Genomic DNA, 14,877 nt, shown 5'->3' on the forward strand with positions numbered 1-14,877 from the left:
ATTTCATGGACACCAGCATCTATCTGTAGGCAATGCATAAAGTTTTTCCCAAGGAGAGATGACTTTCCTGGAATCACAAGAAGCCATTAATGAAATGCTGCCTAAGTCTGTGTTGCAACTTTTGAATTCAGAGGCGTTAACAGATTATTTGTGCACTGAGACTCAACTGGAGCAATGAAAGTCACTGTGTCAAAAGTTATTTCACTAGTTTACGAGTACTTTCAGATGGAGGATTAATTTGCAAATTTGTAAATAACTGCAAACAAATCATTCTAGTATCTGAAAACTGGCGACAGTTTTTAAATGGAATTTTCAAGAGAAAGGGTCAATCCAGATTAAATGAAGGGAAAATAGGGACTCACATTTGATTTCAACGACATCATGTGAAAGTTGTGAAGAACATGCATGCATTAACAGCTTTGATCCCATGATAAACATCTGTCTGGAAGCCCTCTGCTACACAGAGATGATTTATTGTTGTACCAAAGCCAAATTGAATCAGAGACATCTGGGGGGAAAATTGCATGAAATTTCAATTGTGGTATGACCTTCAAATTATTTAGAATTCCTAGTATAACTTACTCATCAAAAGGCTTTCCTAGGCTCATACGGTGTGCTTGAAACTGATTCTGTTCACAGAAAATATTCAGTTAATGTTAGCTTCACCCCTAAATCTACTGCTGCCACTTCCAGAATATCACTATTTGTGGGTGGAATTCACTTGCAATGAACCCACTTCCAAAAAGAATGAGAATTTTTCCAGTAATGAAAATGTTGGGGAAATAGCTGGGAAAGTGGGGGGATAACAATTGCTTGATACACTGCCATATAATCTACCTACCGAAAAATCAAAATGACTGCTTGGAATCATATAAGTTCCTGAATACTTTGTGCAAACAAATCCTGAAGTTCAATAAACAAGTCGTCTGGTAGCAAGCTGTGTCATAAATGAAGCGGATCTTCTACAACTGGCATTGGTTATGCAGAACTCAGAAGCAGTAGAACACACACTCACCAGCACGGTGACTCTTAATGAATACTGAACATGCCACTCATATCCTCCCCAACCAAACCAGAACAAGATGATTAGAACAAGATGTCCTAACAACACCACAGAAACATCAGTATGTCCCCTCGTACCGTTTCACAACTCTTCAAGAAAAGGAAAAACTCTATAACCCACAAAATCCCAGTGATTCCAGATGTTATTTTCTCACTTCTGAAGAGTAAACTGGACATTGAATTTGTGGAACTTCTGGCTTTAGCTCTCTTCTAAAAGATTTTTGCTTTTCCCCACCTCAGTAGTAAATATCACCCTATGGCCTCGGAAGTCTTGAAACTGCAATTCACAAACCATTTAATCATACCTTCCAACATCTTCCAGATGAAAATAGATACCATTGTTTATATCAAGTGAGGTTTGAGAGGGTTGCCACCAAAATATCACCTTGCTGACATTTGGACTAAATTGGTTCCTCTCCCGTCTGGTGGCAAATGTGAGGAAAACCTGAAGAGCAAAGACTAACAAAAAGGAAGGTCTCCTTAGAAATGAGCTCATTATAGGACAGTAGCAGACATCTTACACAAGAGTCTTCCCCTAGAGTCTGGAGGAGAGTGCAACCCACTGAAATTTATTTATTTGCAACTGGTACTGAACTTAATGGGACTTATTTATGAGTACATAAAATTGTACATCCTTGCCTCCTTCCTCCTACTGATATCTCATATGATGCCTCTGAGGAGATCAATGGACCCATTTACTACTATGAAAAAGTTTTTGTAGGAATCTGAGCAAGTTAACAGAAATATTTTTAATATTTATTCACATACTGCATTAGTTGTCCATGACACCAAGGCTTATTGGGAAGTCTAATGTAGTGCAAAACTATGAATGGCTTGAATAAAAGTTGCTGAGCTCATTTTCTTAACAGGACTCATTTTCAGGAAGTTATGCTAGAATTAAAAATAGTTATGGCAATGTTTACCTTAGGAAAACACAGAGAAAGAAACGCAATGAGAGCTGATGTAATCCAACACCCTGAGATGGAGCTTCAGCAGAGACCTCATCACTGTCATAGATAGACTACTATTATTGCTTTTTGTGAATTATACACGTTTCTTATTGCCCTCCCTAAAGATGTTTGACTGGAGCTGATGGTGCAATCTTTCTGGCACCAGGCAAAAACTTTCTTATTTACCCGGACACTTTAAATTGCTGGTGTTTTAACATGGTTCAAGCATTGCAGCTGTTTTATTATTACATTATGATCAATTTGCTGTACACTGCTGTGAAATCCAAATAGGCTGAAAGATGGTATACACATTATTAAAGTAAATAAACACATAGGGTGATCTCCACTGAAGTCACACTCAGAGTAGGCTCATTGAAATCAATGGATTTAAGCCACGTAAATCCAACAATTTCTTTTTTAAAAAATGATATTTATTCAAATTTTCAAAAATACAAAAGCATTTAAAAACATCAACAGAGTAGAAAAACAAAAAGAAAAAGAAAAAGAAAAAAGGCAGAAAAAAGAAAAAAGTATATAAATTTCAAAATTACTTCATTTCATTATCTTGTGTCTTAGACCTCCTCATACCTCCCTTTTTGTATTCCAGTTTAATCATTATTTCAGCAAATTCTTCCCATATTTGTCAAAAATAATTTATCTTAACTATCTATCTCAATTTAAGAATATTATCTTTAACTTTATCATTACCTTCCAAACCATAAACTTTAAAGTTTAGAATTTGAATTTATATTTATACTTAATCAAGTCTTTCTGCTAAAGCCAATTATTTCCTTTCCGGCACAATCTATTATTTCATTAATATTACTCAGAAATAACAAGATATATAAAAGAAAGTTCTCTTCTAGTTTTATCCATCGTCCCTTTCTTCCTGGTTTCAGGTTGTGTCCGTCCTTTCTTCCCTTTAAATCTTGACCTTCAGTCCGGTGTTCTGATGTCTGAGGCTCTCAAGTCACTTCCATGCCCCCTCTGCTGACTTTCTTGATCCTGATTATAATACGACGCTTCCTTGTCCCTTGTTGAAGTCTTTCGTGGTTTCTTCCCTTTCTCCTTGGGGAGTGGATCTCTGGGGAGTTCCATACAGTCATAATCTCCATTTTCATTTGTCAGGTTGCTCCATTCCCCCCAGTTCCACTCCCCATTGCTGATTTTGTAATCCAAACAATAGTTGCTCCAAAAATACTTGTCCTCTTGTTTCACAGTCCCACTAGAGCTAAGGATTTCCTTAACTCCAAAAGTTTGCAGACACCCTTTAAGTTCACTGATGTTAGATTTCTCATTTTGTAACTTTTGGGGTATAATAACAATCTCCTCCATCTTCCATTGCCCTTGGATTTGCCTTAAGTCAGTTTCCTGAATTGGTTGTTGTAAAGTTTCTCTCTCTTCTTCTCCTGTCAACTCATACTTTCTAGCTACAGCAGCCATGACGTCCGGTTTTTCATCCACCAAGTTCATGTCCTCCTGCAGCTGCTGTAGCATAGCGTCCACTTTGCCAAGGGCAGAAAGTAAAATTTCCTTCCTGCTCATTTCTAGTCAAGGTCAAGTATCTGGTCTCACGCTGATTCTCACAGCTGTTGTGTCTCTTTGTGAACTGCAACAAAGAAACTAACAAACTCCCTCTAGGACACAACTTCTGTTTAACCTCCATCTTTAAAATGTATCAAACAAAGGAAATTTTACTTTCAGTTTTCTAGTACTTTGTTTCCTAACAAAAAGCAAAAGCAGAGGGCAACATTAAAGTCAATTTGTTTCCCTTTTACTTCTATCTGTCCAAATCCGTTTTCTTCAAAGAATCTGTCCTGATGTCCCGTCCCCAGGTTAGGGGCAATGGGAATTTATATTCCTTTGCTTTCTCTCTGTAGGATTAGATAGTCAAAGTTCTTTTATCCCCTTTCCTCCTGCTGTCAAGGGGGTTTAGATGGTCATAGGTGCAGGAAATTTCAATCTTAAAATCAAATTCAAGGCTATTTAGATTGTACGATCTTTGCTTCAATCTGTTTACAAAAAGCAAGAGGCAGACTTCCTGTTTAGACCTTCCCACTTCGTGCCTAATTCAGAAAAAAAATTCCTTGATCAAATCCTCCGTTTTTACTCACGAGTACTTGTTTAGAGTACAAATGTCAATCAGGAAAAAGTCAGCGCTCTCCGACGATGGCTGTGCGGCTTCCCTCCGTGGAAATAGCAATCGGTCCGTTGCACCGCGCTGCTCACCCCACTTCACTCTGGAGCCCCAAAAAGGGGTTTCCTCGCGAGTAGGGGAGGCGCTCTTGGTGCTTTGCCGAACCCCACGTCCCCAGGCTTAAATCCAACCATTTCATTGAGGCTGCTCTGGGTATGACTATCATTGGCCATCACCCATAAGTACAGTAAATAATATAGACGAAACTAAGATGGTTAGTCTATTGATAACAAAAAAAACTCCAACAATTGGGGATTTGGATTTAAGCACACACACAAACACACACACACACACAGCTCTTTGTGGTATAATTTTACAAAAGCACCATCAGGTATACCACATTTGTAGCATGGAAGCCACTACAGCATCACTCTAACCATGTCACTCTGGTGACCTGAGAAACCTCAGGCAACATGGGGTTGGTCTACAAATTACTGACCAGTTATCTCACTGAAAGCCCATTGGTGTTAATAATTTTTTATGTGCTGTTTAGCAAGCATGATCCAAAAACTATTTAGGCTGACACACAAGAATGTCAGCCATATTTACAGTGCAATCTTAGGCATGCATTTTCAGAAGAAAATCCAATGGTGTTTAATGGGGATTACTCCCAGGTAAGTATACATAGTATTGCAGTCCAGTCCCATTGACATAAGATCAGAGTTAATGTTCTGGAGAGTCAGTTGAACAGCAAAAGCCATCAGATAGTTAAAAACATTTTTGTTAATTATATCTTTTTAGACAGTCGAACATAAAAAATATACATTTTTAGAATGTTAAACATATCGTTTTATAATGTTAAACCAAACAGATAATTTCTGGTAATGTTTGCTCTCATACAAAGTGCTCTTTAACTTCCTAGAAAAGGTTCATAGAAATTTCTTAAATGAATTTGCATATGTATTGCTTGGCCTTTGTACCAGTTACTGTGGTTTTTATCCTTGCCCAGCAGTGTTCATTTCTGAACATAGCTAATATAATTTTAGAACAGTCAGTCAAATAGAACAACATCATAAAAAGAAAGAAGATACAGTTCAAAAGTTTAAAAGGGCTTGTGAAATGTCCAGTACCTAGAAAATGTTGAAAATTACATATGGGTGTACGGGTTTTTGTTTCCTTTTTTGAGAGAAATGTAAATACGGCTTATGTTGCCTCTTTCCCTTTAAGCTTTAAGTAAGATGGATGTTAGTTCCATTATCAGGATGGGGGAAAATTATGAATGGAGGACTAAAAATGCATTTCAGAAGGCAACAAGAGTCAGTGCAAAGGTGACAGAACAAACCAGGAAGGTTGGAATACAGTTGCAAATCCACTTCCCTACATGGCTGTCAATAAGTTTACAAACCTGATAAAAAGTATTTCAAAACTGCAGTTTTAAACTTTCATACATGCACAGCAGTGGTAGAGAGACTCAAAATTGTTTTAAGTGGTATATGTGAAATCTTTGCCCAAATGTTGTTGCTCATCTGCACAGGGCTTTCCTATTGCTATGTGGTGGCTTTGACTATTTTGTTCAGTCCTGAGAAGTATGTAAAGACTTTTCCATGGGCTTCTGTAGGATTTTTTTGGGGGGTGGGAACAAATGCTCCAAGCAAGCATGCATAAATAAATAAATAAATAAATAAATAAATAAATGGCATCAGATAAAAGGTCTAGTGACTAAGGAATGGCAGAGTGTTGGTAGATCTCAGCTGAAACCCTCTGTTCTTCCTCTTCCTCTTCCTCTTTCACCTTCTTCACCCTTTAATTAATGGCACCATGGCTATAAGCAGCTTCACAACCATCTCCCCACTGCATTTCCCCACACATTGTTTGCAAATGTTCAAGGCAATGTAAATAAAGAAATAAACAAGGGCCAGAAAACCTGCTCTGTTAAAAAAAGAGGAGCTCTGCTGGATTTGACATCAAGCCTGGCATCCTGTTCTCATAGCAGCCTATAGGCATAGCTGTCAACTTATAGATTTGAAAATAAGGGATCAGCAGCATCGAAAATAAGGGATCAGCAGCCAAAATAAGGGGTTTTCAGAGCACAGCTATGTTCAACTTCTGAGCCCCTCCCAGCCAAAGGCAGAAAGCCCAGCCAGCCGCCAAACGAAGCCTCAAGCGGTGGCTCCCACAGTGCAGCAACCTGGCAAAGAGGATGCAGCAAGGAAAACCACCACCACCTCTCCACTGCAAAGCGCTGAGCAAAGGCGAGTCCCCAGGCAATGCGGCCGATTTGATCGGCACAAGGCATGCAAGCTCCACCCCCCAGTTGTTCTTAGACTCCTTATTGGGTGAGCAACGCAGCCAAGCAAAACAGTTGCAGCCTCCCTCCTCCCTGGCTGGCTAGCAGGGAGGGAGAGGAGCTACTTCCGTTGAAACCTGGGAAATTTAAGGAACATCATCAATAAGGGACAGCAGCGGACATGGCGCTGGGATAAGGGACTTTCCTGCCAAATAAGGGACGGTTGACAGCTATGCCTATAGGAAGCCCCAGAGCAGGACCTCAGTGCAACAGTGATCTATTCACTTGTGATTCCAAGCAACTAGTATGCAGAGGCATTCTGCCTCTGGATAGTGGAGCCAGAACATAGTCACCATGGCTAGTAGTTATTGATAACCTTATCCTTCCTGAATTTGTCTAATCTTTTAAAGCAAACTCCCACCTTGAGGGAGCAAATTCCATAGTCTGTAGTCTGCTTTCTTTTTGCTGCTCCTGAATTTTCCAACATTCAGCTCCACTACGGGGCCTCTATCATGCCCCCTCCCCTACTTGCCTTTTAACTCAATTAGGTAAAGGTAAAGGGGCCCCTGACAATTAAGTCCAGTCGCGAACGACTCTGGGGTTGCAGCGCTCATCTTGCTTTACAGGCCGGGGGAGCCGGCATTTGTCTGCAGACAGCTTTCCAAGTCATGTGGCCAGCATGACTAAGCCGCTTCTGGCGAACCAGAGCAGCGCATGGAAGCGCTGTTTACCTTCCCAACGGAGCGGTACCTATTTATCTACTTACACTGTGTGCTTTCAAACTGCTAGGTTGGCAGGAGCTGGGACCGAACAATGGGAGCTCACCCCGTTGCTGGGATTCGAACTGCCGACCTTTCAATCGGCAAGACAAGAGGCTCAGTGGTTTAGATCACAGCACCAACCACGACCCTTTTAGCTCAGTTACAAAGTGTCAAATGTTGCAAGTCTTTCCTCATAGGGGAGCTGCTCCAGCCCCTTGAGCATTTTGGTTGCCCTTTTCTGAACCTTTTCCAACTCTGCAATGTCCTTTCTGAGGTGAGGCAAACAGAACTGTGCACAGTGTTCTTAAGTGTGGTCTCACCATAGACTTGTACAGTGATGTCATTATATTGGCAGTTTTATTGAGTGTATGCAAAGAAAGAAAAAAGGAAACAAAATTCCCTCCCTCCCTCTCTCTTTGTATATATATATTACAGATGTGTGTTCCATGTGCATTTACAAAAGGAGCAGCCAGCTCTTATATACACAGCATGTTTCCTCTACAGTAATGGCTTAGTTCAGTGGGGATCACTTCCAAGGTAAGTTTGCATTTGCAAGACTGTTTCTTATTGGATGTGGGAGACAAAGATGAACATCAGATAGCCCTCGGGTTTTATTTTTAGAGATGGTATGTAATAAACAACTATTTCCCAGGGTTCCCAAACCGTGGTTTCCAAAATGTGATCCATTGACCACCAGTAGTCTGCAAACCTCATTCCGATGACCCATGGCATATCTTGCATTAAAGATTCATCTTGATTTTATTTGAATCTTTATTGCTTCTTTTATTGTATATTATTTATTGTATTGCATGTTATTGAACTATCACTTGAATTATGTGAAATGCAAACTGTAATACAATAACATACGACAGTGGGGAGAAAAATAATAATCATATAACACCTAGCACAGCACATGGCACTTGCTACAACAGGCAGAAAAACCATTAAGTGTTCACCAGCCAATTCTCAAGTGGTCCATGGGGGACAAAAAAGTCAGCTCCATCTTTGGATGATGCCTTTCCATCTTTTATCCGTTTTCTGTTCCATTTTCGCCCGGAGAGGTGAGTGTGATTTCTGGAAGAACCTGTGCAAATAGGAAGGCTGGAAGTCTTCCCCTCGCCCAGCCACCCACTTTCCCTTCCTCTCCGCAGAGGAAAACGCTGCCTCTTCACACTCTCCCGTGTAAACAACCCCGGTCACCTTCCTGCGCCGCCGGCTTCTGGAGCCACACACTGCCATCTTCTCAGCTTCCTGACAGATATATAATAAAGCCCTTGTGGTGATGCTGATGACCATCCTCTAGAAAGCTCCTTCAGGGGGACCAGCAGCACAGGCTCCTCTTCATCTCCCGGGAAGGGTGCGCGTCAGAGGAAGGTTCCTGCGAACACGAAGGGGGGAAGAAGAAAGAAAAGCCACCGGGCTCCCCAGAGAGCGCGCGCGGCCAGAGGGTGGGGGCGGGGGGAGGCGAGGCAGGAACCCGAGGAACCCGGAGCGCCGAGTTCTTCCCTCGCCCACCTCGCGCGGCCTGAGGGAAGCCCGCCAAAGCCAGACAGGGGGCGGAGCCACGGCCCTTTTATTAGCCGAGGGCGCAGGAGGCGCCGGGCGAGAGAATGGAGAACGCCGGCCTGAGGAGCAGCCAAGCCAAGGTGGCTCCTCCGCCGCCGCTGGAGAAGGGCTTCGGCAGCGACGGGCCCGAGAAGAAGAACTCCGCCGCGGTGCCCATGCTGGCGGCTATGGAGGTGGCGGACGAGCCGGAGAAAGCGGCGGCGCTCAGGGCGAAAGCCAAGGAGCCCAACCCCTACAAAGTCCTCTCCCTGGTAAGGAGACTCGCCGCCCCGCTCCCTGCTCCGGAGCCAGAGACCCGGGGACGGAGCGGGCGCAAAACCCGACCCCCGGCCGGCAAAGTACCCTACCTCGCAGGGCTGTCGTGAGGCTCCAAGGGGACGCTTCTCTTCCACGCAGTCACCAGCTCGCTGGGCGAAGGCAAGCCTTCCAAAGGGATGGTTGGTGACCTTCGTCTTTTTGCAGAGGGAGAAGCAAATATTTGCTCGGGCCACTCTGTGAATCTGGCTAAGGGACCCAAACCATGTGGCTGGCATCCTAAAGTGACGCAGGCTTTGCTAAAGCACCTAGGCAGCAGCACAGCTTCACCGAGTGGGATGCCTTTAATTTGGGAGGAACAGCAAACATGCTGCCTGACCTTTGGCAAGTCATCTCCTACCAATACAGGGGAAAATACTATGTGTGTGTGAGAGAGAGAAGGTTTGAAATTGGCCACCTACAATTTTCACTGCAACGATTCAGTGCCGTAACATGTGAAACGACAAGTGAATAAGAATAAGGTGCCCCTGAGCATGTGCAGAAGTAAATTTCCTCAGCATTGGTTACTCACCTTTCACACCTGCATGTGTTGCATCAGACAGCAGAGGATGTTAGGAGCATGCCGGATATGCTTTAACCACAGCATCTTCCTTTTTGAAAGTATTCACTAATAGGGAGCCAGCTGATTTAAACACACTAATATTAGGGCATTGAAAAACTTTGGTGTGTGGTGAAATGGTGGTTCTCCATACACTGGACTTAATAGCTGACATTGCCAATGATTCATGTCAGTAAATTAATATTCAAGAGTCTATGGTATTTGCACTCTTTAAACTTTCCTTGGCACTTGACTTTAGAGTAGTAGTTGCAAGTTGGATTGCCCCACCTTTCTTATGCAAACTCATCTGGAATAATGAGGATGGCAATCTGCTTTTCTGACTATCACAGTGAAGGAGTGAGAGTTATTCCAGATTAATTACTGCACATTACACAGGAGTGGCCTTCTGCATGTGTAAACTGCAGCATAATTTATTTCAAAGGAATAGTTTGAAGGTGAATTGAGTTAAGAGTATATTATAACCTGTTCTTGGGATGAAGTGGGAAAATAATATAAACAAACAAACAAACAAACAAATACAGTGAGTGTCATATTAAGATGCAGCTGTGCTGCTACCCTGCCCTGCATGATTATGCCTTATGTCCACTCCCATTGCTGACCCATCTTTCTTAATCCGTCAATTACATAGTGTGATGCTGGTGGTGACCTGAGCATTTTTCTTCATCATATTTTGATGGAAAATCTGATAAAACAGAATCGCTTTTTGAGAACTTTGCTTTACATGGAATTCTGGAGGAAAGTATGCTAATATATCCCTCTACACATTTACTCCTTTTCTGAGATACTTAGCTGGGGTCAGGGCTGTCCCAGAGGAGAACATCTGATGCAGCAGTGTTCTGCTCTTAAGAGTGAGTCACACTTCTGGACCCAGCTCAATGGGTAGTAGTTAAAGCCTGGAGATACCATAGCCGTCACTATCTCAGGATTTGAGTGTGGAATCTTAAATCTCTTTAGTGGATCACAGTCCCTTTGACTTGTAACAGAGATATCTTTGATGTTTGTTTGAAAAGTCCTAGCCCTGGTTTTGTCTCATTGTTTAGTATGCTTAAGTGATGGAGTGGAGGCAGAACTGCATGGGTTTGTGTGTGTGATTAGATATGTCTAATCTTTTGGAATTTATCTATCTGGCTCTTAAGAAGGTTGTTTGGAATGGAATCCTGCTAGGTATCTAGCTGAGAATTGTCTGAAGAAATGTTTGTTGCAACTCAAATAGCTTGCATCGGGGCTTTTTCTCAGCTGGAACTCACCAGAACTCACTTCTGACACCTCTCAGTTGGGCGGTTTTGCCACTGGGAGAAGCAAAGTTACAGGGAACCAGGCAGAGGGCCTTCTTGGTAGTGGCGTCCTCCCTGTGGAACACCCTCTCTCAGATGTCAAGGAAATAAACAACTATCTGACTTTTAGAAGACACCTGAAGGCAGCCCCATGTAGGGAAGTTTTTAATTTTTGATGTTTTATTGTGTTTTTACTATTCTGCTGGGAGCCACCCAGAGTGACTGAGGAAACTCAGCCAGATGGGTGGGGTATAAATAATAAAGTAGTAGTAGTATTAGTATTAGTATAAGAGAACAAGGGAGAAGTTCATGGTGAGTTCTGGCACCCCAATTTCTAGAAAAATAGCACTGGCTTGCATCATGTTTCAACAAAACTGGTGCCTACAGTATTTTGAAACACCCATAGTTACCCACAATTGCCAATATAATTGCTGAACCTGGCACATAAACTTTTAGAATTGGTTTACTCTCCACTTGTTTCATTGTATCATGTGTGCAGCAGGTGTGAGGAGAATTGTTCCTCAAGCCTTTACAATTTTTAAAAATAGAAGTACATATCAATTTAAAAAGGATTGCCTTTCCCTCTCTAGGTCAAACGTTCCCAATCTGTTCTGTAACATAATGAGCAATTAAGATGCTTGGCTATATGACTAAAATATGAAGGCTCACCTGCTGTCAGGTTCTAAACCGATTAATTGGGTTGTGCACAGTAGGCCATAAAACCTTTGAGGTATGGACTCTGACCTTTGTAAAGTTAGTCATATAGTATCTTGAATATGTTGCTGTTCTACAGTATAGATGAGAAGAAAGAATGATAGGAATGGATAACATGAAAAAAAAAATAGATCTGAGTAATGACTAGATTTTATATTTTCAATGTAATGGAAGATCTGCCATGACTGGTTTTTCCTATCTCATAAAGTCCACAATATTACTCTTATTCTTATTTTATCAGTCCCTTTTCTCCAAAGAATTAAACTCAAAGTAACTTACTGTATAGTCTGCTCCAGTTTACTCTCCATTCAGTCTCCTTTATCTTTTAGACTATTAAAACTACAAACTTTTTTGTTCTAACATCATGCCATTTTTCTCTTTCTCTCCAATGCTTTGTTTAATGTTCAGCCTGGTGAAGAGTTTTGAAGAAGTGAAAAGCTTCCTTACTATTTTGTGACATTTGGTTGGTCCTAAGAAATGTATTGCTCTACTCTGGATTTTTCTATGAACCAACATGACTAAATGGGCCTTTTCTAGGAGGAGGATGCATGGACCAATGCTGTATCTTTGAAGCAATAACAGTGTGTTCCTAAGCATGTCTACTCAGAAGCAAGTCCTATTGAATTCAGCAGGGTTTACTCCAGGGCAGTGGGTGTTAAGATTGCATTTTAAATAATCTTGTTAAAAATATCAAGTTGTTAAGCACTGTTGCATAATGGCCTTTCCAACAAGAATACAGTATGGCGAGAATACACAATGTAGACGGGAAGCTGAGGAGCAGAGAGAGAGAATGGGAGTATGATGAATGTGTCTGTAGGGCAGTGGAATGTAGTGTGTTTGGTGCATTGATATGAAATGTTCTTTGTTTTGGAAGCTACTGCTGGGCATTTGGGATACCAAAGGTTGTTTCAGGACTGCTTCTGATATAACATTTTATGCTTACAAATAGATGTCTTGAACTGTTGAAGATTTGAATATTCCCACATGGAGACATTGCATAGTGATTAGTCATCAATGAACTGCATCTGTGAACAGAGTATGACTAGGATTAGGAGCCGTTATATTTTGATTATTTATTTAATTATACATTATTCGATTGACTTGTTTCATTAATTTCACTGCTTATAATTTTTGAATATTAAGTGGTATATAAATACCTGACAACAACAACAACTTATTTCATCAGTTTCTAAGCCACTCTTAATTATGATCCCAGAGTGGTTTGCAGTAATTTAAATGTTAATTATAAAATACAATATCCCAGAACTAATTAAAATATCAAACAACAATAAATAACAGCAGACAGCAGATGACATCAGTTGTAGCTGACATTGCTACATCAAGTTCCCCCAAAGGACTGGGTGAAGAAGTGTGTTACTAAAAGCCAGGGTGCTTCCAGACTTGTTATTTTTGGATGGGATTCAATCACATACTAACAAACTCAGGTTGCACAATTACAGTTGATTTGGAGGTCTTGTGCAAGAAACCAGCTTCCTCAAAAGCTTGTGCTTTTTGTGATAAGCAAATTGATGAGAAAATACACTTGCTATGATGCCATGCCGTCTAATCTTGAAACAACAGACACGAATGTTTAGTAAACACTCTCTAATCTCCCTGCAAACATATCAGGGCAAGTGCTCAAAAGCAAGGAATCTGGTAGCGCCTCCAAACTGTAGCAGTGCCACATGCATGTCCAGTGAGAGGGAATTCCACAAATGAGGAAAAGGCCCTATTTTGTTTTAGTGCACAGCAGGCTACAACCTATGGTGGAACAATGAGAAGAAACAAGCTCTCAGGCCCAAGGCAGGCTGATATACAATATTTCAACATATGATGCTCATGGGAGCATAGAACATTGGGCTGGAAGAAGCCCACAGCATTCTCTGATTTCTTCCCCCCACTGCAATTTTTATTATTTTCTTTAAACAACAAATGTTACCACACAAAGTTGTTCCAGTTACAGTACAAGCTTTTACAAGGCAGAGTATAGTATGGAAGGAAAGAAAGTATGCACCAAGGTATTAATGAACACAGTTCTTGTGCTTGTAAAGAGTCACCTTGTCAAAGGGACCTTGTGCCTTGTGCTTTACCCCTCATCTAGTACGGGCCCCCACATGACCTTTCACATAGAAGATTGAGAGGCTGGGAATACACAGAGCGCTGACTCTTACTTCTGCAGAAGAGGTGCAGATACCAAACCTATCCCTTTTTTGGCATGCCCCTTATAACCCTCCTGCAAGAGAGTCCTGGTGTTATTTATCCAGGTTTCCATTAGCAGCTCCAAAGCCTTGAGAAGGCCATCAGAGTTTTCTATAGGTATATCAATGTGCTGTAAAGCATTGAGGCCAATTGTCTATCTTTCAGGTTTGATCTGGTGCAGAGGGATTCAAAAAGTGTAAGGGAGTGAGTGGACTCCTTTACAAGCCAGGTAAGCCACGAATAAGCATGCCTGAACCAGCAGAAACCATGTAATTGGTATCTCCTCCAGCCTCCTTCCTGATGGTTTGACGCCTGCCTATCAAGTCTCAAATTCTATAGATTCTCCCAGGACTGGAATTGCTGATATTTATCCAAGTTTGCTGATTTTTGTATTAATAACTCTTCCCCCCCACTCCAAATTGACCCCTGTCTGGTTGTGTGCTTTGAACTTTTGATGGCAATCACTTCTACCCAAATGAAGGAATGGTGCTGTTTGCATCTATACAAGTATGTGAGCCAGGATTAAAATCATTTTGCTGTACTAATTTCATACCAAAGTTAGTCTAACAGAAAAAGGGCAGGATATCTAAGAGCTAACAGATCTAGTTCAATTGGGGGAGGCAGGGAGAGCACTGTCTGTCTGTGTTTTCGAAATAAAACTTCTAAGTGAATGCTGTTTGATATGAACATGAGCAATTAATCACAATTTACAAGTCCAGTATTATATAGCATGGGCCATTTAGTAGTGTGATTCCTTGGAAAACTACACCATTCCTGGCAGAATGCATAATCGTCGTCTTTTTAACAGAAAGAGGCAACCCTCAGTCATATGCCCTTAAATCATATGTGCTTTGGCATACACATCAAAGAGCAGGTGGTTCTTTGCCAGTGAATAAATATGTACAGTTTTTGGCAATGTACAGCTGTAACTTTATACCTCAACTTCCTAATGAACTTGTTGGCTCTTCTGGACCGTGCACCTACATTTGCAGGCTTTTGTCCCTGCTTGCCTGTATCTCCATGCCTGCAGTGCTATTCACATTTACTTAGGAA

The 14,877-nt window shown here is 41.5% G+C and overlaps 1 protein-coding gene and 1 long non-coding RNA gene across 2 annotated transcripts in view; both read left to right on the forward strand.

Moving 5' to 3' along the window:
* Positions 1-8,674: 8,674 nt before the first annotated feature.
* The window catches only part of ENPP1 (ectonucleotide pyrophosphatase/phosphodiesterase 1), a 46,747-nt gene continuing 40,544 nt past the window's right edge, over positions 8,675-14,877 (forward strand). Inside the window, exon 1 of the mRNA XM_081855274.1 lies at positions 8,675-9,014. Coding sequence (XP_081711400.1) covers positions 8,808-9,014 — 207 coding nt within the window. The 5' untranslated portion in view covers positions 8,675-8,807. The remainder of the gene's footprint in view (positions 9,015-14,877) is intronic.
* LOC309338297 lies at positions 10,261-12,786 on the forward strand. The gene is made up of 2 exons (XR_014154849.1): positions 10,261-10,485; positions 12,034-12,786. It is a non-coding gene; the product is annotated as an uncharacterized lncRNA (long non-coding RNA).

Source organism: Podarcis erhardii, assembly GCF_964252035.2.
Source record: "Podarcis erhardii genome assembly, chromosome: 3".
NCBI lineage: Eukaryota > Metazoa > Chordata > Lepidosauria > Squamata > Lacertidae > Podarcis > Podarcis erhardii.